General features: G+C 39.3%; 2 protein-coding genes across 3 annotated transcripts in view; both read right to left on the reverse strand.

Annotated features, from left to right (window-relative positions):
* Nucleotides 1–7221: 7221 nt before the first annotated feature.
* Nucleotides 7222–25915, reverse strand: part of LOC146474777 (uncharacterized) — a 47782-nt gene continuing 29088 nt past the window's right edge. Inside the window, exons 7-12 of one of the 2 annotated variants that reach the window (XM_085116513.1) lie at nucleotides 18194–18286; nucleotides 17780–17872; nucleotides 17237–17410; nucleotides 16817–16914; nucleotides 7787–7923; nucleotides 7222–7391 (exon numbers count right to left, since the gene is read on the reverse strand). In XM_085116513.1, the coding sequence (XP_084972639.1) occupies nucleotides 7324–7391; nucleotides 7787–7923; nucleotides 16817–16914; nucleotides 17237–17410; nucleotides 17780–17872; nucleotides 18194–18286 (663 nt within the window). In that variant the 3' untranslated portion in view covers nucleotides 7222–7323. The remainder of the gene's footprint in view (nucleotides 7392–7786; nucleotides 7924–16816; nucleotides 16915–17236; nucleotides 17411–17779; nucleotides 17873–18193; nucleotides 18287–25915) is intronic. The other variant, XM_085116511.1, reaches the window with a different exon arrangement.
* Nucleotides 18589–25092, reverse strand: LOC146474778 (uncharacterized). The gene is made up of 5 exons (XM_085116515.1): nucleotides 24565–25092; nucleotides 24274–24382; nucleotides 24066–24188; nucleotides 21175–21235; nucleotides 18589–20532 (listed from the first exon to the last, which is right to left on the reverse strand). The coding sequence occupies exons 1-5, from the start codon at nucleotides 25083–25085 to the stop codon at nucleotides 19898–19900; spliced, it is 1449 nt and encodes a 482-aa protein (XP_084972641.1). The 5' UTR covers nucleotides 25086–25092; the 3' UTR covers nucleotides 18589–19897.

The following is a 25915-nucleotide window of genomic DNA, read 5'->3' on the forward strand; positions in this document are numbered from 1 at the left end:
CGACAGCGTTCAGATGTGTCCTATTTTTCGTTTTAGGCATCCACCCTTCTAAAAAATTAAAGAAGGCATTGCTTATTTATCCGCTGGGTAGAGGTTTTCGACAATGCAAGCGATTTTAAGAGCTTTCCAATTTAAAAAAGTAGTAACTGAAATCGTTGATAGAAACAGCAATAAGCGATCTACCTTTATGTAGAAGCCAAGGGCAGTAGTATGGCAAAATATATGACTAGCTTAACGGTGACAGCGTTTGTAGCTCAAAGCAGCCAGCAGCCACATTTATGCAATGAATAATAAAAAGTACTTCTCAATTAAATTGACTAAAGGAAGTTGTAACGCTTTAGTGATTTCACGTACTTTACACATGGACTATGAGCTGTGGTCAAAAGTAAAATGTACTTTTCTGTATCTTGGTTTATTTTATACTGAAAAAGTACTATTGAATATACGCACTAAGATTATAGCTAAGTTATATCGGTCAGTCACTTGTTTGAAGGTTAGGTTGGTTGAGAGTTCAGTTACGTTACATAATGTAAATTTAATCGGAGAAGTTTTTGGGATTCAATAGAATTTATTGCACTACATATTTCAATATTTGCAACAGTCCTGGTGAAACTTGCAACTTGACTGTACATATGTGAACTTAACTTCAACTTTATTCATTAAAAAAGTTAAGATTCAGATGATGTATTCTGCAAGCGGAATATATAAAATGTCTTGTAATGCGATGACAACTTATAAGTTACTGACAGTTTTCGTTTGACCTATGTGGCATAGAAATTTAATGAGCATTGGTCAACCGTGTAATACGGGCCGCAATGTATTTTTAATAAACCTAAACTTTGTTTACTTATTTGTTATTCAATATATCATTATCGCAGTCTTTCACACCTTGGTCAATACAGAAAGTACAATTGAAGGGGTGCCTGAAAAAAAGGCCTAAGTGACTTCTGATAAATAGCTAAATTCTCCTTCCAAATTTCATTGTATTCGCTTGTGAAACAAAAGGAGAATTTGACCTTACATCTAAAGTCACTTAGCGCCTTATTCCACGTACCCCTTCAATTTTGGTCCATGTCATCTTCAGACCATGGTCAACTGTGTTAATACATGGTCCATATCAATGTCAGACCATGGTCAACCATGTTAATACATGGTCCTTATTTATGTCAGACCATGGTCAACCATGTTAATACATGGTCCTTATTTATGTCAGACCATGGTCAACCACGTTAATATATGGTCCTTATCAATGTCAGACCATGGTCAACCATGTAAATACATAGTCCTTATCAATGTCAGACCATGGTCAACCATGTAAATACATAGTCCTTATCAATGTCAGACCATGGTCAACCTTTAATATAATTAATGCTCCTTATTATCATCTTCAGACCATGTTCAACCATGTTAATGCATGGTCCTTATCAATGTCAGACCATGGTCAACCATGTTAATACATGTCTAACGTTTAAAATTGTTTCCATTTTTGGCCATGTTTGACCATTGTTTAACATGTTTATTGACCATGTTCAACCAAGGTCGGCTCTGGTTTATATTGTCCCATTTCTACAATCATTTTGACCATGGTCGACCATGGTCAACCTTAGTGCAATTTAACGTTCATGGTTGACCATGGCCAGACCATGGTCGCACCATTGCCAAACCATGGTTGACCATGGTTGTGGACCGTGATCAACTTTGGTAAAACCATGGTAGAACATGGTCTGTCCATAGTCCTGTTGCAGGGGTAAAAGGTTTCGGTCACCTCTTTCTGTTCGCTGGCAATTAATGACGGAAGCTGTAACAACAGAACACTTCAGTCGCGCGACTGCATTCAATGCCTCCAAATTAAGAGAGAACAATGCTGTTACTTGAAGATGTGCTTAGTTCTGATGAAGAGAAAGTATATAAATGATTCAATAATACTCTGATTTTTCAAGGTCTCTAAGTTCCGTTATTTTTTCAAACCGGAGACGGAAATCCACGCGGAAAACTAAGTCAAGTTTCCACACAGTCACATACGTTTTCCATTTGCCACACTTCTTACGGGCGGCATCCGTGCACGGTTTACTCCTTTAATCTATGAGCTTCGAAACGGCCGTCGCTTTTTGTCGAAAACCTAAGAGAGCTAACCGGCTTATTAATAGGAAGCCGCAGGCCTTCACAGATAATTACAACCACTGGAGCGACTCCAACGAAGCCTAAGCTTACTTTTAATTTGATTGTGTTCTTCATTTGACTGTTTTGGGCATCTTATGCATACAAAAATGTGACGTGTACAAGCTAGTAGGCATTTGTTTTCTTTGTGAGTATGGTTCAGTTTGAATTCCTTTATTATCAATTATGCTATTTTGGTATCGGAGAAATAACCACGCAGTTGAAAAAACGAACAAACAACACTATATATCGAGTCGCCCTTAATATAGGGAATTTTTGAAGAGACCTTAAGTAGCGAGGGCTAAGACGCATCGGAAAACGTAACCTGAAAAATTAAATTCGCGTCCTTAGAACCAACTTGCAATCATTCCAACGTATCTTTAACTTGCGTAATGCAGCCTATTAACTAACCAAGAACTGAATTCGAAGGGGTAGCTTTCAAGTTTGGAAGAGATAGGAAAATTCACCCTCGTGTGTTCACGTTTATTATAACAACTTGACTTTGGACATTTCACGCTATTGATCCTGCGAAATCATTTGTTTCCTAATTTAAACTACACTCGGTTTTTTTTTATAAGAACCTTTTTTATAAGAACGTCGAGGCTGAGATTAACCAAAGCTTTAAGAACGTATTTTAAAAACACTCCTCAGGCTGAGAGTCGATTAAGAACGTTTTCATTTTGTTAATCTGCACATAAAATCAAGGTAACAAATGGAAATTAACCAAAATACTTCAGGGCATGTTTTGGATAACATTAACAATGTTCACACACATCTTGGTTCGTCGTAATCAGCAGTTCTTGATACCATATCTCAGCAGGCAATGCACTTTGATAGGTTTCCTGGTCACGTCCTCATTGATTTACTGAAATACATCTAGTGTATACCATGTAATTTTAGAGCCTCAAATCGCAATAAAATGTAAAAACGTTCAGCCTCACTTCCAAAATTAGACGTTCTTATATAAAAAACAGAGTGTATTGTTTCCCAAGGTTGTCACTGCTTAGTTTCAATTCATTCTTAACAATTTAACAAACTCAACTTCAACGTTTTCTCAGCGTATGTGTGAAACATTGAACAGTTTCACAGTCAATCCACATCAACGTGACCAGTATTTTTGAAATTTGAACGGATTTTTGAAATTTACATGTCAATTTTGAACATTGTCAACGAGATTTTAGAGTTCCCGTGGAAATTTTCCTAGTTTATGGACGGTAAAAGGTATGAATTTTTTCTTTTCATTACAGCATTATTATAAGTGTTTCAAAAATAACAATTGTTTCCCAAGTATTTTGAATTTTTTTTTTCAATTAATGCGTCTTTTTTTCGGAAAGATTTCCAGAGAAATGTTCAAGATTCCATTCAAATGCCGGACATGGGATTACAAAGAGGACTTCGAGTGTTCATTCTATTCTCGGAAACACTGATCACCCTGGACGTAGACTGACTTTAAACTGTTTCCGAGCAAATGCTTTTTCGGAAAATGCATGTTAATGGCATAGCGTCCAGGACCCATTTGTTCAAAACCCGATGCAGCTAATCCTGGATTAACGCAAACTTTAGCTCGAATTGAATTGCTAATCAATAAAGCTTCTTCCAAAAGATTTTTGGCCCTCGGTGTTTGCTTAGACTTTTTTTACCTTAAGCTCGAAATTAGCCTTTAAGAGCAATTCTCCAGGAAAGTGAAGCAAAGTTGGAAATGAAAAATTTTAACCCCTCTTCAATTTTTGTGTGTAGGTAGGTTACCTTAGGGGATAGACAAAAACAACCATATTTGGATCGGCAGATGTATCGTTGCCATGGTAACCGCACTATATGACGTCGGCCTTTGAACAAAAGTTCCACGCTCAAAAAGTAAAAGTAAACGAGTCTGGTTCTCGGGTGCATGTGAACCAATTCTAATGAAATTCATACAGATGGTAGAACCACTCTCCCAGTTTATAAAATTTGCCGTTACAATAATTTGGGTTTTATAAACAAGAAGAAAATGCTCGTCCTACTATGTTCCCTGTCAGCCATTTAGACAAGCAGGAAAAACAAGCACAACGATATTCGTTATTTCTCCGAAAGTACTCTTTCCACATAAACCAAATTAGCAGCAGAGATTACATAGATATTGACGTTTCTAAATATTATAAAATCAATTTGGGGAAAACTATACTCTGGCCATGGGTGCTGAAGACACCTGGGACAAATTGCAAAAAATTGCAAAATTGGTAATTTTGAGAGTTCTAGTATTTAGCTCAAACAGGCTTAAGAGAGAGAAAATCAGCTTCAAAAGTATCTTTTATTATCTTGTCTGCTACCTACATTTAATAAATAAGGTTTCGGCGAACAAATTTGATGAAATATAAATTGATACAAAACCTACCTTGAGGGTTTTGGGAATTTCTTCAGGATGCTTTCGTCGCGTGGTTTTCTTCAGTATCTCTCCTTCGCACGTTCCGTCTTTTTGACAAAATCTAGCGCAGACTAACAGTTACTCCCATCGAATATCCAGTTTGCTGTGTTTCAGACCAGGGATGATGATACAAGTAGCCCGCATACACTTCACAAAGAATAGTTGACAAAATCCAAAACATGGTCGTAATGCTTGCGATTTCTGCCATCGAGCACCTAAATTCATCAATATTATTCAGCCAGGAGGTAAAGTAAATGTCTCAAGATCGATGTACAAAGCAAATGCATGCCTTTGAACAATCCAAAGTAACGTCCTTGGCTAAAATCGAGTCAGATATTACGATAGTTGACAAGCCAAGAATGGTAAATAAACTGAACGCATAGGCCGGAAGTCCGAGAAGCACGACTGCTGACCGGATGTAACACAATGTAATGGGATGTAACACCGGATGTATGCGTAATGATATCCTCTTGTAATGGGGTTGTTTTACAATGGCAATGGTGAAAAAAGCCCCCAAAAAAAAACAAAAAAAAAAAACAGAATAACCGAATGAAAACAAAAACAAAGGAAATGACGCTGAACTGAAGCTTCGGTGAAAATTGAATGCATGATCATAATAGCCACACCCCCCTCCCCCCCGAAAAAAAAAAAAAAGATTGCTCTTCAGACTGTGAAAATGCAATTACAAATTGAATTATGATAAACTATTCGTGACAAGAGAATGAAAAAATTCGCGCGTGAAATCTTATAACTATTTACCTGCACGGCAAAGAATAAGATCCATTTCGTCGCTGATTTCATCACGGTTTATACTGAGTCCGTAGGCTTGCACGTGCCTGGAAATATCCCTTTGACATTGACTGACTTTTATATTGTTTCCACTGCACTCACAAACCGAAACGTCCCTTTTGGGATTTGAAAGAGACCAACTTTCCATTGTACTGACCAAGATATTTTCCTTCGCACGACGATATGCAAATTTCCCTTACAGTGTTTTTGATCGACGGCGCAAATTTACGTCCGGTCACCCCTCCCCCACCAAAAAAACAACAGCAAAAAAAAAAAAAAAATAAATAAATAAATAAACAGAAAGAATGCCAAAATTTGGGCAGGTATTAGGTACTGAATGTGAAAATTTATCGGCTTGAAGAGGACTTATTTATTTCTGGAGGAGAGGTGGGTCAAAAATTCCAACTTCGTAACTTCTAATGTGTACGCTAATGCCCCAGATCAGTGACGTATCTTACATGCAGGCCATCCTTAACATCCAATAAGCAATGAATTCAAACAAACAAACAAACCCAGGAAACACGGGCGGCTTATGTGGTTGCGTAAAACGACTAGTGAGGCGCTTTTATTTTGTCCTCTTTATTCACCACTGTAAAACAGTCATAAAAGCGGATCAAAAGTCGTCCTTTTATCCCCCTATCAATAATAAATTGTACCAAAAATATCTAAAGAAGAGATAATGTCATTGCAACAATTAGCCGAAGCTACAAAAACAAACAAACAAACAAAAAGCGCGCATATGGCATTTAAAACTACATCCGGTCAGCAGTTTTGCTACTCGCATTTCCGGTCTACATATGTTTGGTCGTAAACAACGATTTCTTCGCTTCTCAACCATGCACCACGGAATGTACGGCTCGATTTAGCCAAAGACGTTATTCAGAATCGTCGCAGACATGCATTTTCTCAGCTGTGATCTTGATGCATCCATTTAACTTCCTTTCCTAGATGGATTGTATTGATGAATTATTTCGATACTCGACACACGACTGTGTTTGACCTGTTCGACTGTTCTTTATTCGGGTTAATGCATCATCATCTTTGGTCTAAAAGTAGATGTTCGGCGAGGCTAGGCAGTTAGATTTGTCCTTTCCGCTAGAGTCTGTGCAAGATTTGGTCAAGAAAATGGAGCGAACGAACTGAGGAGAGACCCATCCTATACGACAAAAGCATCCTGAAGAAATTACTAAAAGTTGCAAGGTAGGCTTTGTTTTAATTTATATTTCAGCAAATTCGTTGGCCAAAACCTAATCAATCAAATGTAGATAACAGATAAGATGAATGAAAAAAACTCTGAAGCTGATATTCTCTATCTAAAGCCTGTTTGAACCAAATACTGGAGCCCTCAACACTTCCAATTTTGCAATTTTTTGTAACTTGCCTCGGATGTCTTCAACACCCATGGCCAGAATATAATTTTCCCCAAATAGATTTTATGATATTTAGAAACTTCAATATCTATGTTTATTTACCTCTGCTGCTAATTTGGTTTTTGTGGAAAGAGTACTTTCGGAAATGGCTGACAGGCAACATAGTAATACGACCAAGGTCTTCTGGATTATGGAACCCAAAATACTCTAACAGCAAATTTTATAAACTGGGAGAGAGGTTCTACCATCTGTATGAATTTCATTTGAATTGGTTCACATGTACTCGAGAACCAGACTCGTTTATTTCTACTATTTGAGAGTGAATTTTTCGGTCAAAACATAGACCTCAGACCGACGTGATCAAGTGCGGTTTCCATGGCAACGACGCACCTGCCGATCCAAATATGGCTGTTTTTGTTCATCCCTCCAGGTAACCTACCTCCACACAAAAAATGAAAGGGGTTTAAAAATTTTCATTTCCAACTTTGCTTCACTTTCCTGGAGAATTGCTCTTAAAACCACTTTTAATGGGCGAGATGAAAACCTCGATTAACTTCTAATCGTGGGTTAGCGTTAATCGGCTTTCGAACAACCCGGCCCAGGTTGCTATTTCTGGTTCGAACATCGGGTGTCTTCAACTCCCTGGCATACCTCCCTGGTACCTTGTTTGGGTACTGCAACAAAATATATCGGACACTATTAAAGACAAAAAAAACTGGGCCCAATTTGAAGTTACGAAAGTCCCAGGATATCGTACCGCGCCAGGAAACTATTCTTTTTTGTGTTGAAAATATGTTCCTCAACCGAGATTAAACTTTTATTGATTAATATTTTGAAAGGCGTAATCAATAGTCAATATTGGGTGTCTTAATAGGCGTACAATTTCCGCCCCGATACTGTTCGGCCGACAAAGTCGCTGAGTCGACCCACAAATCGTAACGTGTAAACGCGGAACACAAGAACTGCAAAATATTTTCGCACATTTTCATCGATCGATTTACACATTACTGACTAAATTATTATAAGCACGACGTAATGAACAGTTTGTACACGACAAAACAGACCCTACCTTTTTGGTTGCAAGTTGTCTGTGAGCCTTGAAATATCAGGACAATCAACAAACTGAGAGCAGCGAAAGAGCCTGGCACGAGTGAAAACACGTGACTTACGTATTCACCACACTCCTCGCAGTCTTCAGATGTGTTACTACAAAAAAAGCAAACCTAATTGTTAACTTCTCACTGCGCCTTTCAATAACATGTGGACTCTGAAGTTCGAAATTCTATCAACTGTTACGATTTTCATTGCCGTCAATCACTGCTGCGAACCTTTAAGAAAACAAAACATTTGGCTCGACTGGGTCAAAAGGTCATGTTCGTGCGCTGTGATTGGCGGATTTCGATCCACTTTGTCGGTTTCTGTATTTTTCCAGTGAGTTGCTTGTCGCCGTAATTATGATTGACGGCAGTAAAACACGCAAATCGTTAGCTGGATTGAAGTTCAGAGTCCGTTTGTTATTGAAAGGCATACTAAAAGAATTGGGATAATAATTCTGGGTCCATGGCAGAGTGGAATTTTTAACTTGACAGCTCTCATAACTTTGTTAATTCTGTTGGACTTTATCTCTTAAGAAAGAAGCAAACAAACAAACAAACAAACAAACAAACGGGAACAACATTCTTTAATAACCAAGTCTCCCTGCATTTCAATATAAACCATCGATATCGATACTATCGAGGGGACTTCCCCTCAGCTGCATTACTTTTTTGTCTGTCTTAGAGGTTCTAGGACATTACGAAGAATTCAACGTGACATCAAGAACGCGGACATTGGCATTGAAACTGCAGAAGGGGCCATTTGAGAGATGCTTATTTTGTTTATTTTTATTTTCTTTTTATTTTAAACTTCATGACATTTTTTTTCTTTTCTTTTTCTTTACAAAAACATTATGTTTGAAAGTAGTCTCGGTTTTTTTTTTTCACGATCGAATATTTAAAAAAAAGAATTATTACTGAAATTGTGCTTGAAAATAGCTTCTTTTCTTTAATCAAAATAAATTGTAATTAGAATATTATTATTATTATTATTATTATTATTATTATTATCATCATCATCATTATTATTATTATTATTAGTATTATTATTATTATTATGCGCAGTAAAACTATCTGTATGCACAGTATAAGAAGCAACATAGGGCGCGTAGCGTAGCCTGTGAGCCAAGCCAAAATATATAATATCATTAAAATATCATTATTATTATTATTATTATTATTATTATTATTATTATTATTATTGTTATAACGATCATTAGGATAATCCACATGTCACCAAAGCGTATGTGACACAGGTCACCATGCAAGTGTGATTTAAGAGTTTGTATGGCATTAAAATTAAATCGAAATTTAGACAACAATATTCCCACAAAACCCACAAAAAATACAATAAAGTCTGAAAAAGCTTATCCGGTGTGTTTTGCTGTGTTTTCAATGCTTCTCAATGCTTCCAAACGCTGTTTTGAGCGGTTTATCTATCAGCAGCTGGTCCAGGTGCATTACTGTATTATGTTAATGGAAGGTTAGTAGCTACAAGTCGAATTTGGCCCGTCATTTGAGGAGTGCACTTCGAAAACCTCGCAAAAATTTGCTTGAAACTTAAGCATTCGCTTACCTGCCTCACCATATGGCAAGAAGGATGATGTGCGGTCCTTCCTGGACAGCTGATCTTCGGAGAAGTTCATTTATTGAGACACAGGCCTTCGTTGAAAACAAAGGTCATTTTAAATCGGGTGCAATTTTTGCCGCCTTCCGAGCCGTGTCCCTGGAATGTTGTTACAAACTCACGGTCAACCCTAGGTACGAGCATTAAAATGTGCCCAATAGAGGAAGTCCACGGGAAGCCTTTGCAACAAACCACACACACACACCTTCCCGGCTAAGTGCAGTTCTGTACCATCCAGCCATGCCAGTAATGAGAACCTCGAAATACAAGAGGATGAACGAGCCAAAGAGGAGGGTACCAACGGAGCGGCGAATTTGACGAATTTGGCGAATGTGGCAAATTTGACGATATTTCACCAAGGGTTGAAATTCAGTTGAACGAGGTTATAAGAGAAGGGTACCAACAGAGCGGCGAATTCAAGGAATTCGACGGATTTGGCGAAAATGAAAAATTTGACGATATTTCACCGAAGGTTGAAATGCAGTTGAACGAGCTTAAGAGAAGGATACCAACAGAGCGGCGAATTCAACGAATTCGACGGATTTGGCGAAAATGGCAAATTTGACGATATTTCGCCAAAGGTTGAATTTCATGCGATAGAAAACTTGAGCTCATCATCTGGTTATGAATAAATTATAATTCTTACTCTACCACCTGATGTCTCGATGTTCTGGACCACCCTCCCTCATGATTTATATAGACCAGTCTCTTGTGTAGTTTGACCTACTTAGATTTATTAATATAATTTCATGTCAATCACAATAGTAACAACTTGCTATTTAAAGCCAGCCTCTTATAATCATTTTTTTTTCTTAAGCTACAAGAGGGTCTGAATGGGGGCACCTAGATAACACTGAACACTTAATTTTTTGGCTCTGTAACATGAGACATTTAAGTTTTAGGCATTTTAACACTAACAGTAAAAAAATCATTGTAAAAGTATTTTTAGCCAGAAAGAAACAAAAACGGCTCCAAAAAGACCAGTATTATTTCGTTTGGTATACCAATATGTTTTCAGCCATTTTCCAACCATTCCCGATGGTTTTGGAAGATTTCCGAAGACTACCGAAGATTCCCGAGGCCTGCCGGAGATTTGTGAAGACTACCGAATATTTCCGGGGAGAAATCCGAAAATTTTCGACTATATTTCGTCGTTATGTTCACATGTGAAAGATATATTTTTTAAAGCGTAAAGATACGATTTTTTTTTAGTTAGAGAAATCCTTGTAATTCACTCTCATTTGTATAATCACAGGATATTATTTATTGCACCCGCAGGGTTTTGGCCCAGAGGCCAAAACCTGAAGAGGCACCCTAGGATTCCCCGCGTGTATACATATAAGGAATTTCAAAATGTAAGAAAGTAAGTACTGTAAGTAAATTTGCTAGTATGCGAAAAAAAATCTCGATTTGATCAAACCAGGCGCGCACTGGTGTCTCGGGTAACATTTCAGTAAGCGCGCAAGGTGCTGTCGGGTAGCTGTCATTCTCCAACCACAAAGTCTTCGAGCAGCGTTTGACGGTCTTGTGAGCAAGAGTTTGCGTTTCGTCGTCCTCTAGCAGCATTTCGAGTTCTTTCTAGCAGTGTTTCAAGGTCTTGCAACCACGAGTTCGCATTTCGCCATCATTTAGCAGCATTTCTACCACAAGTTCGCGTTCTGCCATCTTCTAGCAGCGTGTTAAGGTCATGCAACCACGAAGTCACGTTTCGCCATCTTCTGCATCTTTAGCAGCCTTTCAAATCACGAGTTCAAATCTTCGAGCAGCATTTCAGGTGACTATTTTGCAGTTCAGTGATTTATTTGAATTCAAAAGCATTCAACAGCACTAAATAGAATCGCATTTCAACCATCGCGTTTTGCTATCTTCTTGCAGTGTGTCAAAGTCTTGCAACCACGACTTTACACCTTTCGCCATCTTAAGCAGCTTTTCAAACCACGAGCTCACATCTTCGAGCAGCAATTGAAATAGATTTATATTGCCTGATTTATACATGAATATACTTAAGATGATTATATTTTGATAGACTTATACATTGTTGCAAGTTTAGTCATGGCTATTATAGTGATTTTTCCCAACAATAACTCAAATTTTTAACGTACAATACATTCCTGTTACACAGAATATTAACTTTACAATTGAAATACTTTATATCAACTGATTTATGGATAATATATTGCAGGTAATTATGCCTACAATACGTTGCTGTTTCACAAAACAAAACTGTATGACTGTAATAGATTTCAATGTCAAATTTACAGATAAATATGCTAATCAGTTACATTGATGCTAGCTTCAATAAATATTCAAACGTTTCTTTTTTAAAATTCGTATGCACAGCAAACCATATGCAGGTGTTAAACAGATCTTCAAAAGCGGGGGCTACTCTAGCGAAAACTATTACTAGTCATTAAAATAGGATACAATGCTCAACAAAAATGACAGATTAATGTCATTCCTTCGTTGTCAAAAGCTCATGGATATGTGCCACGGCTGGACGGTTTCCACGCTGGATTGCTTTGAAATGTCAAAAGTGACTCTGCTTCTATGCCTTTCGAAAGCAGAATCTTCCCCGCTTCTATAGAAGCTCACCGCCAAGAACTTTAACAACACAGGGGGATATCCTTCCGATGCCGCCATCTGTCGCCATGATGTTTCGACTTCGAACTCGACGCTGACCAAAAGATCGCGTGCTCTTGGTACGAGACTGGTCCCCTGTACTCCCCAGGTTTCCCAGAATACAGTTGCACATGGGTCGAAAAAAGAGACTACAGCCCCTTTGAACAAGGTCTCAAAGTTCACGAACCGATTTTCTAAGAGCAGATAAGAAATTAAAATGCTAAAAGACTATGGGTTTTTCACGAAAAACCCTCCAAACGCTTAACAGTATTTTTACCGTGTCTTGAAATCTCACAAAAGTTTATTTAAGAAACACAACAAAACCTTACAAAGTCCGCCATTAGGCTAAAGCACATGGTCCTCTTGTAATACGATACTGCGCATGTACTGAGTGTTACTAGGCAACAATGAAATGTAATAATACCGCTGAATATCATGACATCTTCCCTTTTGAGGAATAAAAAAAAAACTTAAGGGAAAACTTATTCGGACAACATGTCCTGAACCTGAACTAAAGCTAATTAAGAGAACTTAGAAGCTTGACCTGTACCTTGTAAAGTAGAAGATTACAGTCAAGTGTCCATTCAAAGTTCATTTCTAAAAATGTTAACACTATCAAAGTCACTCTCTATAACAAACAGGTTTCCTGATAAGTCTCCCACTGGAAGTCGTCTGTTCTGGGATAAGATCCAAGTTGCTTGTGGGGCTGGTGTTGCTAACTTCCAGAGCAGAGTTCTCCTGAACTAGTTTAGTGGTAGTATCACTACTGGTTTCTGGAATCGGAGAGTCGTCCTCTTGTGGATCTTCACAAGTGGGTGGAGGGATTCTCCTCAGGTACCTCCGATTTCTTCGCAACCTTCGACCACCAGAACCAATAATGTATGACCTTGGGCTTTGATCTTTATCAACGATTTTAGCTTCTGTAGTCCACTGCTTCTCAGTATCTAGCTTGGTTCTCACCCAGTCTCCTGGTTGGAGCGGAGGTAGTTCTCTCGTGCCATTCCGCCTATCAAAAGACTCCCTGTAGCTCTTCTTTGTTTTTGCATCTGATTTCTTTACAGCTGCATGGCATGGAAGCTTGGGCTCAAGGGCTTTGGTCATTGACGGGAGAGTCGTCCGTATCTGTCTTCCCATAATTAGCTCAGATGGGGTCCTCCCGGTGGCTGGGATGGGAGTTGCACGATACGCCATAAGCGCAAGGAATGGATCTTCTTGTTTCAGGATCCGCTTGGAGATGTGCACCCCACTTTCTGCAGCACCATTCGCCTGGTGGTGACGTGGGCTTGATGTGGTATGCCTGAATCCATACTTTGCTGTGAAATCCTCGAACCAAGTTGACTTGAACTGAGTGCCATTGTCACTCACTAGTTCCTCTGGAATACCCCATCGGGCAAACACAGACTTCAGCTTTTGGATGGCAGCGAGGCTTGTCGTCCCCACTAGGCTAAGAATCTCGATGAACCTTGAATAGTAATCCATTACCACCCACCACCGGCAAGCTCAAACAAGTCAGTAGACACCTTCTGCCAGGGTCTGTCAGGTAGAACAGTGGGCATAAGCGGTTCTTTTCTCTGAGCAGCTTGGTTTTCTTGGCAGAAGTGGCGAGACTCAACTTTTTCCTTAATCTCTTTAGAAATACCAGGCCACCATACTGACAAATTGGCACGTGCTCGACACTTTGTGATGCCTTGGTGCCCTGTGTGAATGCGCTCCAATATTTCTTCTCTCATGGCAGTAGGTATCACTATGCGACCATCGTATGTTGGAAGGCCATCGCTTACCGACAGGTGTCCCCGAGAGTCGAAGAACTCTCGTACCTGGAGTGGGACCTCTTCCACGCGCTCTGGCCACCCTTGTAATGTTAGTTCTATCGCCTTTTGGAGCTGTACATCTCTGGCAGTTGCTTCTCTGATCCTCCTCATCTGAGTATCGGTGTCTGGCCTGGTAGACTCAATCAAGCTTACATACGCTTGAACATCTTCTATGGTGTCTGGCTCCTGCTCTTGCTTAAGAGGGCTTCTAGACAAGGTATCTGCCAACACCATTTGCTTGCCTGGAACATGTTCCGCTTGAGGGTTGAACCTCATCAGACGCATTAACAGCCGCTGGCATCTTAGTGGTGTCTTGTCTAGATCTCTGTGGTTGATCAGTGGAACTAATGGTTTGAAATCTGTCAAAAGCTTGAAAGTTGGAAGTCCCACCAGATAACGTGATAACCTCTCACACGTCCACACAGCGGGCAGACACTCCTTCTCAATTTGGGCATATTTGACTTCAGCCTGTGTCAGTGTTCTTGAACAAAACGCAACTGGACGGAGTTGGCCATCATGCTCTTGCATCAGAACCCCACCAATTCCATAGCTACTAGCATCCGCACACACAACAGTTGGCTTCTTTGGCTCATAGAACGCTAACACAGTGGAACTTGAGATTATCTTCTTGACCTTGTCAAATGCCTTTTGCTGGGGAGGTCCCCAAGTCCAAACACTGTCGGACTTCAACAGATCAGACATTGGATGCATTTCTGTAGCAAGGTTGGGTATGAACCTTCCGAGGTAGTTAATCATGCCCATTACTCTGCGTGGCTCCGGCACATTGTTTGGCGTTTCTAGTTCTCTGATGGCTTTCACCTTTTCAGGGTCTGGACTTACTCCGTCAGCGCTGAGGACATGTCCGAAGTAGGTTAACCTGTCTTTCTTGAACTCACATTTCTCCCTGTTTAGTTTCAGACCTGACTCCTTGATGATTTCAAGCGTTTTCCGTAAGTTCTCATCATGCTCCTCAGCAGACTTTCCATACACAATAATATCATCCAAGATTGCTTCGCAGCCTTCCTCATTCTTTAGCAAGTCAGTCATTTGACATTGAAAGATCTCTGGGGCACAAGTAATTCCAAAAGGCAGTCGTTTAAAAGAGAACCGCCCCATTGGAGTGATGAACGTTGTTAATTTGGCAGTGTCTGGATGGAGGGGAATCTGCCAGAATCCGCTTGATGCATCCAGCTTGGAGAAGTACTGCGCTCCAGCTAGCTTTGGAGCGATGTCTTCCAAGGTAGGCAAAAAAAATCTTGCACGCTTGACCGCGCTATTCAATTTTCTCAGATCAACACAGATTCTCAGCTTCCCATTACTTTTCTACACGGGTACAACGGGCGCGCACCATTCTGTTGGCCTCTCCTAAGAATAACCAGTCCTTTTATTCCATTGCTGATCTTTTCGTTCTTTTTACAGCGTTAAGTGAGCGAAACGTTTCACTTCAAGAGGAAAAATCCAACGTCTCGTTGCGCCAGATCGGAGTAAAATGCTTCATTCCAAGATCGGCGCCGGTAAAAGCCGGAACGGTGGAAGGGCGGAATGGTGGAAAATCACTTCAAATCCTAAAACACGGAACGGCGAAAATCACCCCAAATAAACTATAACCTTGAACCTAACCCTCACCCGTTCCGTGTTCTAGGATTTGGGGTGATTTTCTGCTATTCCACCGTTCCGGTTTCTAGGGTTTTCCCTTCAAGACTCAAGTGCCTGCTGTTTATGATCAATGCCCCCTTCATGTAAATTCCCGCCGCGAGTCGTCTTACTCTTTCTCCCGCTGTTGGAAGGTAAAATTTGGAGGAGATTAGAAAATAAAACACCAAGGGAAATAATATACATGGACCGAAAAAAATGAGCGTAAAAGACCGCTCTGAAGTTAGCAATATTAAGCTTAAGTTTAAATTAAACGGCGTGTCAACACTGCAAGAAAACAAGATCTTGCACGATAGCAATCCAGCAAAGTTTTGTAAACAAAATCACATGGATATACTCACCTCTTCTCAGAATAACCTGTCCTTTTATTCCATTTCCAATCTTTTTTAGTTCCTTTTACAACGTTAAGTGAGCGAAACGTTTCACTTCAAGAGGAAAACTCCAACGTTTCGTCGTGCCGGATCGGAGTAAAATGATTTCACTTCAAGATTCTGATGATGTGCCGGCCAATTTGTTTCTCTCGCCGCTAGTCGTATTGTTCTTTCTCTTTCCTCTGTTGGTCACAAAAATTGACTTTGTATTCTGTCAAAATTATCATTATTACTATTTTTTTTCTAAAACGCAGTTGGTGATGCAACTTCCCGCCGTAAAAAAGGGTGCTGCAGCACAGGGTTTGAGTGTCTCATTTCAAGGTGGCATACATGGAGTAGCGAACGTATGTACGGTCGGTCGGTCGGTCGGACGGAAGTGACGTCATAACCAAACCAAAATTTCTCGCACTGATGGGTTTACCAAAATCTCTTAGCTATGGGGCTCCGCTTGCGCGCGCCTTGCGGTGCGCGCGGGAGCTCCGCTAAAAATTTTAAATGTCAATAAGTTTTTTTTAGTGTGACATTTCTTAGTTCATCCATTTTAATATATTTTTTTATATTTTTAATGTTTTTAATATTTTGTCATTTTTTTTGTTTTTGTTTTTTTATGCAGTGCCCTATTGAAAACCACATTATGTGACATAGGCCATCTGTAAAAGAACTTTTCTTATGTTATCTTATTTCACAAGTAAAAATCTGAAATTTTCGTTCGGAACAGTGTCTTGATACCGTGTATTACATTTGCACGAAGCGTATCCAGGCGAGTCCTTGTGCCTGAAAATGGAATCAGTGACGCTGACCTGAGAGCTTTCTGGAAAGAAATGGGTTGAGTTTGTTTTTGTTTGGCTCCCAGCCTGAAAACCTATTTGAATCATTTTCCAGGTTACAGTGTATCCCGTCTTAAAGTAAAACTGAGATCATTACCTTCCGCTAGGAAAGAATTTTTGGATCACAATGACCAAGGAACCTATTGTAAACCGTGCCATCAAACCCATAACTGCAAATACGACTCCAGCCGAGCTCTGAGGGAAAAATGAGAGAGAAATATAACATGAGAGTGTAAATTTTCCAAAAGGACTAAAACACTCAGGTTTTCGAGACTAGTTTCTTTGTTACATCAGAATGTGATAACCTTTTTTCCCTAAAATTCTATACGTTAGTGGAACTTTCTCTCATAAACCATAAATTACAGTGCAAAATATTCCCTAAATAGAGGTTTTGGCGTAATGTTGCACACAAGCAAGGCACAGCATTTGTTCTCGTTTTACCTTAACCAAAGTTTACTTTGATGAGAGTGAGACAAGAGAAAAGGGATACGAAATTCAGATCAGTTGCGGAACTCACCTTATTTTCTCCAATAAGATCTGCTGCAAAGCTAAGTGCATTAACAACCATGGGTGAAAATCCAAATCCCAGTAACACAACGGCAGGGTAGGTCATAACGCTTTTGGACTGGGTGATAAAATAAAACCAGACTCCAGCACAAATCACGAGAAAGGCAGCTGAGATGAAACACCACTGAAAAATAGAAGAGAATTCTGCTTGCAGAAAGGAAAATGTACAAAAGATGATCTCAAAGAAACTTTCAAACTTAAAAGACGTGTTCAATTGGGTGTCGAAAGTAATTTTGTTTTATTGCTATCTGTAATTGGTCAACAGGGGTCTTGACCATTTTCTGAACCAGTAAGAAAAACCACACAGTCATAACTTGCCTGCGTGGAGTTTCGTGTGCCTGGAGCTTGTTACATGTATTTGCTTTGAATTCTGATTGTTTTTTATTTCGGCCGACACAAAACTGAATTAGTGCTCACAAGAATAAAGTGTTTCGTGTGCGTATTGTTCAGTGCATAGAACTCTGAGGTATGTCCCAGGAATGTTCAATTTTACCTTCTTTCCAATTATCCCAACAAGTTTCTTTGATATTCCCGAAGATACCGTTGCGCTGACCAGCATTATCAGTGGAAGATAAGCAATGGCGCCCTAAAAAAAAGAAGTAAAACAAGACAAACAATACAATAGCCTTCAGACATTGATCCAACTGATGAAACAAGGCTATGAATTCATCTTAAAGAATTTTTAAATTAAAGAATGTTTAAAAAAAATAAAAAAAGTGGAATAGTTAAAAGACAAACAGACAGACAGACGGACAGACAAAATGACAAAAATATACGAAGAGAGCCGGAAAGAGATTTGAAAAATGAATTAGTGTACGTCGGCATTCCTTTTTTGAACTAGGGATCTGTAAATGAATGCTTTCGTAATATGGAATGTTAGTATTTTTTTAATAGTTTATTTAGATACCTTCGCAAACTGAACTTTGTAAATAAGAAAAAGAGGCAGATATGTGTAGGAAACTTCTTGTACAGCCTTTGTACATGTGAAGATCGCGGCCACCTAGTTAAAAAAAAGGAAGAAAAAACAGGAAAGGTGATCTCAGCCTAAAATCACTCAGTTTTAGCTGTAAGGCGTTCAATATTCTTTAATAAGCGTATCATATGCAATAGCTACTTACCTTGTAAAGATGAGGATCTTTAAGCCATGCTTTCATTAAGCAATAGACCGCACTTTCCAGAAGTTTACCAGCGTAATAAAACCACGCGGGATGTTGGGAGAACACGAGAAAGCTTGTAAATCACGAGCCGCAGGCGAGTGATTTACAAGCTTTTCGAGTGTACTCCCAACATCCCAAGTGGTTTTATTACGCTGGTAAACTTCTGGAAAGTGCCGTCTATTGCTTTTATGAAATAACTACTTAGACAAAAACACTTAGAAATCGGCGCTTTTTATTTTGTAACTTGATCAAGTTGTTTATTCTCTTCAAATTCATCAGTAAGGCGGGAGAACCAATCACAAATCGGGATCTATTTTGAGCATAAACCTGTTGAATCGCCGAAGGACGCATCGCAGTTTGAGCGAATGAATGAAAGTGTTTTTTAAGTTAAATTACTGTCTAACTCTCACAAAAATGTGGCTAAAAAAGGTTAATGCCTTGGCGAAAGAATGCTTTTTATCAGCAGATAGCAGTTACTGATGAAAAGCTGACAGCGGCTTGGTGAGTGAAAAAACTTCACTTGTTTTGAGCTTGGCCAGGTCTTCTTTTTCTATTGCTGATTTGTGCATGGTGTTTTGCATGCCTTCTTGCTTAAGCTGTTTAATTTTGGCGTCAAGCATTTGGTTTGAGAGGACAAAACGTGGGTCGTGAGTGAACCTTATTCCTAAACTGTGTGGTGGTGTGTTTAGATATCTCACAAAGCCATTTCTTATTGACAGAAGAGTCGCACGGCTGTAATTTTCGCCTTCTTTATTTCTTGCTTCGGCGTAAAATTGCCTCAGATTCCTGTCCAGCTCTTCGACCGCCATTTCCGCCAGACTTACGCCAATAACCTTTTGTTTACTCCACGCTAGGTGAACAGAGAAAGAGGAATTGTGATTTGAGCAGTTAATATCAAATACCTTGTACTCGGGTTGAAGTCGGTTTTATATTGGTTTAAACGCTTCAAGTTATTTGTAAACAACTTGACTTTGGCATAACCTTCAATAAATTACAAATTTTGTACTGTTTATCAATACTGTTTGAGCCGTTTATTTTATAAAATAACAGTTTCAGTGAAAAGCCAGGCTAAAAGATTATTCATGTAATTAAAACCAACCTGTGAATACGGAAACTGCCCACTGTGTTGCCTGCTTGGTTTTTTTGGCTTGTGCATTTTCGACGATCGAGTCAAGTTCTTCGTTTTCCACATCGGCAAATCTTCTCTTTTTGCTCGACCTTTCTTCTTCTGCCTCAGTATTTAAGCTCTCCTTTTTAGAATTTGGCTCCGAATTTTTATTGTGCGGCAAAAGCACATCAAAGCCTGACAATATGTCGAAGTTCGGAAAGTTTTCGTCGCGCTCGTCGGCCATTATCGAGAAATCTCCAGCGGGAGAGCAGCGGGAGTTTACCGGTACAATAGTACATAGGTTTGGCAACTCTATTGACCAATCAGAACGCGCGTAGTATGTTAGTTATTTTATAAATGTCTTTAGTTCAGGTGGAACCGAAAGACCAGATTCAGGGTCACCAGAGACAACGGGAAGTTTGCTATTCATCTTGACGTCTAATGACAAAGACGAGCAATGAGATTTTCGCGAATCTGGCGAAGTATTGTTAGAAAATATTTCACGGTCTGTTTGTGTGTCCGCGATGGGATCTGCCTGAGAAGAAGTCAATGTTGCCTCAACGGAATCCAATCCTCTGTTGTCAACACCGATTGCCATTCCTCCTCTACAAGTTACCGTCTCCTTGGGAATTATTGGTTGACGTTCTCCCGTAGGAGGTTCAACTATTCCTGTTAATCTGTAAATAGTACTCAGAAGTAGGCTTATTTTGCTCTCACGGGGTAGCTCCTGGACTGCCTTTAACATTTGGTCATCATACACAGCTGTCGTTTTGGAGGGAAAAGGCACAACTGTCTCCATTCCCTTGTCTTCGGAAGTCAATTCCTTGTTCCTGGTAATTTCTTCCTCTTCGTTGACAGAGAACAGAGCATTGAAAGTGTATCTTGCAAAACATATTCTTCTCACAGGATTCCCCTCATCCGTAGCTTGCTCTTCCTTTCCCTTCACGCTGTCCATAAATCTGTCACGTACTTTGTGCACATCTAAGAAACGAAAAAATATCTAAGTATACTTTCAAGCAATATTCTTTGAAATATACAAAAAAAGTAAATTTCTCCTTAACATTCAGTAAAGGTTACCTGTACTGTCATAATGCAATAACGCTGTGAATTTCAACGCCCATCGAAGTTATGCTTGAAGTAATTCGAAACAATCTCTCATCGTAAAATGAAAATAACGAATAACTTGTCACTTTAATAACAAAATACGAGGGCTCGAATTGTATTTAATTTATTTATTTATTTTTGTTGGTAACAGAGGCGTGTTTTAAAAAGAGCGCTAATGGAAGTAATGACAATTGTGTCATTGATTATTTTAATTAAATTCATGACGGGTATTAAAATTCACGCTTGACATTACTACAATTTGGGACAGTACTGGTGTGTACAGCCTGAATGCTCAAAATCTAATCATAACTGTTTGTGTATTTGTCTTTTGTGTCTCACTGACATGACATAGCGAGACATGTTACTAAGCCCAAATCATGCTGTCAATGACACAGAACTAACTCAGAGCCGTCGTCAACAAATAAAAGTTTGTCAAACACTTGTGATTTTCAGGTCCAGTGACGTTGAAAAGGGCATAACATGCCAAAGCACGGTTTTGTAAGAGATTAAACTGCATACCTGTTTCCATAAAGGTCTCTGACTGTAGAGGACTTTGCGATGGTAAAAAAGACGTTTTTCTCTGAAAATTAAGCCAAAACAAAACCACATGAGGTTATTGAAGGAAATAGTGTACATGACAAATTTGCCACAAATCCAGACTCGTACCGAGTCCCTATTTTGCGTGTTTTGTGGGGTGAGAAGAGTGCCTGGATACGAGGATGGATTGAGGCGCGCGGGGTATCATGAGAAGAGGCGAAGGAAAAATAGCGACTGGCAGATTTTGTTAGACCGATCCGTGCAATCGTGAGTGGAACCGTGCAGTGTTCTTTTTCAAGAAAACGGAGCAATTTAAGACATTTCTTGCAGAAAAAATCCACTGCGTGTTCTAGTTTGGTATTTAATGAGCTAAAGCGTTCGTCCGATGAGTGATTTCTTTTTCGTTGGCTTGTAATGTCGTGCTTCCGTAATGGCTTATTCGCGGGAAGACGATGTGGCTGATTTGGACTGCTCTTTCAGTGAATTGTGGCTCGAAGGTGAGTATCACAGTCATATTTCGTCTTCCCGCGAATATTCCCGCAAAGAAGCCATCCATTACGGCAGCACGACAATAAAAGCCAACAAAAAAGAAATCACGTGCGAACGTTATATTGGATCGAAATCTGCCAGTCGCTATTTTTCCTTCACCTTTTCCCATTAGAGCCCGCGCGCCTCCACAAAACAAGTAAATATCGTTTGGGTACAAGTCTGCCACAAATCGTCTTCTTAAAAAAAGAAGTGACTCCCTCCAAAAACGGACTTTAAGAAAATCTATGCACTTGAGTAATTAAATGTTCCACCAGTCGGTAAATGCCGTTAACTGATCACTTCTGCTCCTTGATTATCTTAAAAAAATTCAACAAACAAACGAAAGAACTAGCGAACGAATGAATGAATGATTAAAATTTAGTCAAGCAGCGTGGAATTAAGCTAAACAGGGACTCTGTTTTGTGGTGAATTCTAAAATTGTCGCAAACTCTGGGACCTGTCATAAATATTAATCCCAGTTGTCGTGAATTGAAATAATGCTCCTCGTCGTACTTTATAGCTGAAGCGGTTTTTCAAGGGTAATTTGCGCTTTTTTTGGTTATTATTTGCTTTGTTACTGGTTAGCATAGCTCCCGCCACTTTCTGAACCGATGGAAAGAAAACCCAATCTGATTGTTTTATTTGTCATAACTGGCCAGAAACTCAATCGAAGACCGGTCTGTTCCGAGCAGTTTTAAATTGTTTTAAATTTGTTACAAGTCATTAAATGAATTGATATCCGTTTCTTTCTAGCAAAAAACTGTTAGCAATGTCGTAACGATCCCACGAGGGTTGATCAAATTGATGACCAAATCCGTTCACCGATGCGACACTTCACTGAAATACGGGACTACAACAGGGGCACCAAATGATTCATTTTGTTGGATATCTGTTCACATGGCCTTGATCGCCTCAGGCATTCGGATTTAGCGAGAAGAAAACCTGACCTTTTCTTGGACAAAATGTCATTTAACCGAAAATTTGAGCCGATGACTTGATCAAAAAAATTCAAGCTAGTGTTCAGAGAGGACACAACTCATAGCCTCTACATTGAACCTCTGCATCACTAAGCACTTTGTCATCCTGCATCCATCTAATTCAGTTTTCCTAGATTAATCTATTATTCTTGTTTCTTTTTCTTCTTTTTTTTTGTGTGAATTGATGCATTTAATCCACTCTGTAAAATTTAGATCAACCCTATGGGGCATAAAAAGTGAAAATAAATTATTATTGTCTGGAGAAACAAGTCGATGGCATAGACTGATCAGGACAATTTTAATTGCCGTCTAAGAAGACAAAGAAGAAGAAGAGGAAGAAGAAGAAGGGGAAGAAGAAGAAGAAGAAGAAGAAGAAGAAGAAGAAGAAGAAGAAGAAGAAGAAGAAGAAGAAGAAGAAGAAGAAGAGGAAGAAGACGAAGACGAAGACGAAGAAGAAAAAAGACGACGAAGAAGAAGAAGACGAAGAAAAAGAAGAAGAAAAAGACGAAGAAGAAGAAGAAGACGAAGAAGAAGAAGAAGAAGAAGAAGAAGAAGAAGAAGAAGAAGAAGAAAAAGAAAAAGAAGAGAAAAAGAAGAAGAAGAAGAAGAAGAAGAAGAAGACGAAGAAAAAGAAGAAGAAAAAGACGAAGAAGAAGAAGAAGACGAAGAAGAAGAAGAAGAAGAAGAAGAAGAAGAAAAAGAAAAAGAAGAGAAAAAGAAGAAGAAGAAGAAGAAGAAGAAGAAGAAGACGAAGAAAAAGAAGAAGAAAAAGACGAAGAAGAAGAAGAAGACGAAGAAGAAGAAGAAGAAGAAGAAGAAGAAGAAGAAGAAAAAGAAAAAGAAGAGAAAAAGAAGAAGAAGAAGAAGAAGAAGAAGAAGAAGAAGACGAAGAAAAAGAAGAAGAAAAAGACGAAGAAGAAGAAGAAGACGAAGAAGAAGAAGAAGAAGAAGAAGAAGAAGAAGAAGAAGAAGAAGAAGAAGAAGAAGAAGAAGAAGAAGAAAAAGAAAAAGAAGAGAAAAAGAAGAAGAAGAAGAAGAAGAAGAAGAAGACGAAGAAGAAGAAGAAGAAGAAAAAGAAGAAGAAAAGGAGGAAGAAGAGGAGGAGGAAAAGGAAGAAGAAGAGGAGTAGGAAGAGGAAGAAGAAGAGGAGGAGAAGGAGGAGGAGCAGGAGAAAGAGGAGGAGGAGGAGGAGAAGGAGGAGCAGGAGAAGGAGGAAGAGGAGGAGGAGGAGGAGGAGGAGGAGGAGGAGGAGGAGGAGGAGGAGGAGGAGGAGGAGGAGGAGGAGGAGGAGGAAAGGGATGGGGGAATACATTGGAATATCTTCCGTTCCTCTCATTGCCAACCCATGACTGCGATCTGGTATATTACCACATCAACATTTGTAGAAGAAGTAGTCATTTTCCTCTCAAGTTCACTAGAAGGCTCTTTGGCTCCGCAGTAGAAAATCAGGACAAACACCACACCTATCCCAACCAAAATCACTGTCATCACCTGTAAGGCAGAAATAACACTCTTAGTTGGGTCTTCAAACCGAGGAGTTATGTTTTGAAAACATATCAAAACATCAATACTTTACCGTGAAATCATTTGAGGTTTCAGCTGAAATATTGTCTTTGGTATCTTGTCCAAGAATTGCCCATGCCACGAGATAGGTAACAATCCCACTTAAAAATGCAAAAGTGGTCCTTTGGAAAAAAGAAGATGATAAAATACCATTTAGTTTGTTATCAAAATAAGTCTCGTTGCTACTTTAATTTCTGATTTCGTTAATCTATTAAATTCAATGGGGAGATGAAATCCACGTTGAATACAAAAAAATCAGCGAAAGGGTACTTAAATTACAACCTTGAAAACGTGAAAGACATACCTCCATGCGTTCAATTCAACGGCTTCGCTTTGATCTTTAGCGATAGCAGGAATGATCGACAGGTGTCCAATTTCCAATAAGCTGTATGAAAAGCTTTTAAAAGTGTTAAGCATCAAAATGTACATCATCAGTTGCCATTGGCCACCATTGCTCTGGCAAGGAAAACATGAGCTGAAGTAAAGCGGAATGACAATCACTCCCACAACAGCTCCAATGAGATGCCAAGACTTTCTTCTTCCAAGGTTTCGGGACAGAAATGGGATGTTGATTTGGTCTATCAAGAAAGCTGTGGGTATTGATAGTATAGCTTGAGATGCCCTCCCATAAAGAACTACCCAGCCAGCATTAGCCGCAGATAGACCGAGCACATTCATATAAAAAACCAGACGGAACGAGGCGATGAGCGGACGGGTGATGTCATACAGCACGCTGCCAACTCCACAGGAAAAGCGTTGTAAAAAAGGCGTTCGAGTTTCCGAGTCTTCTGTATTATATCGGCACATCAGTTTTGATACTCCCATGTTTTCTAAACCTGAAATAAAGTTCGTAAGAAATTACTGATCTCGGTTTTACTAATTTTAAACAACTGCTTTATGTTCTTGTTTTAACTCTCTATCAATCCAAACTTTAGCACCTACAATTACCTCTTTATACGTTATTCCGCATACGTATATGAAGTCAGCTAGTCAATCCCTAATTTTCTACAGCATCAAACCACTAGGTAGGAATAACTCACATTTTACTAATTTTGTTGGGAAAATAGTAAATTCAATTGCTTGGATAGAGGAGTTTTCAATTGAGTGCTGAAAATAACTTGCATTTGCTGTGGTTTTCCTTAGAGAACAAAAATCTCCGCCTTTTTCCCAACCAATGAGAAGCAAACCCAAATCCACTACTGATTTGGCTGCACATGTTTTCGTTTCTTCTAATAGATCAAAATAAATTGTTTTTGGTGGATTGGTTTAGATTTCATATTCAAAGCTATGAGAAATATGCTACCCGCAGGCGTGAGGGGTGCTAAGTTTTGGCGAAACTAACCCTCCAAGTTAAATGTTTTCATCAGTACCCATTTGGTCACTAAGTCTTTAGGTTTAGTAGAGCTTTTGGCAATTCTCAGGTCACCAGGATTAAAGGATTAAAATTTTAGTAGCCACAGCAACTAAAATAGTCAGAATATTAAACAATAAAATTATTTGTTTTAGGTGAAGGCGTTTAGGAGCAACTTGGTTCCCAATCGATAATTTCTTCTAAGTGCATGTAAATTTCTTACTGTGCAAGACTCAAGATATTTCCACAGACGAATAATTCCAGATTCGTATTCCGGCATCATGGCTCACTGGGTTAACGTAAG

This window comes from Pavona decussata, unplaced genomic scaffold (genome assembly GCF_977016875.1).
Source record: "Pavona decussata unplaced genomic scaffold, jaPavDecu1.1 SCAFFOLD_87, whole genome shotgun sequence".
NCBI classification, from domain to species: domain Eukaryota; kingdom Metazoa; phylum Cnidaria; class Anthozoa; order Scleractinia; family Agariciidae; genus Pavona; species Pavona decussata.

Excerpts from the sequence above, each read along its gene's own strand:
- LOC146474778 (XM_085116515.1), bottom strand. The coding sequence starts at position 25,085 with ATGGGAGTATCAAAACTGATGTGCCGATATAATACAGAAGACTCGGAA. Across the intron at positions 21,236-24,065 it reads CTTCTACAAATGTTGATGTG|AGAAAAACGTCTTTTTTACC; the intron begins GTAATATACCAG and ends CTTAATTTTCAG. Across the intron at positions 20,533-21,174 it reads AGAGACCTTTATGGAAACAG|ATGTGCACAAAGTACGTGAC; the intron begins GTATGCAGTTTA and ends TTCGTTTCTTAG.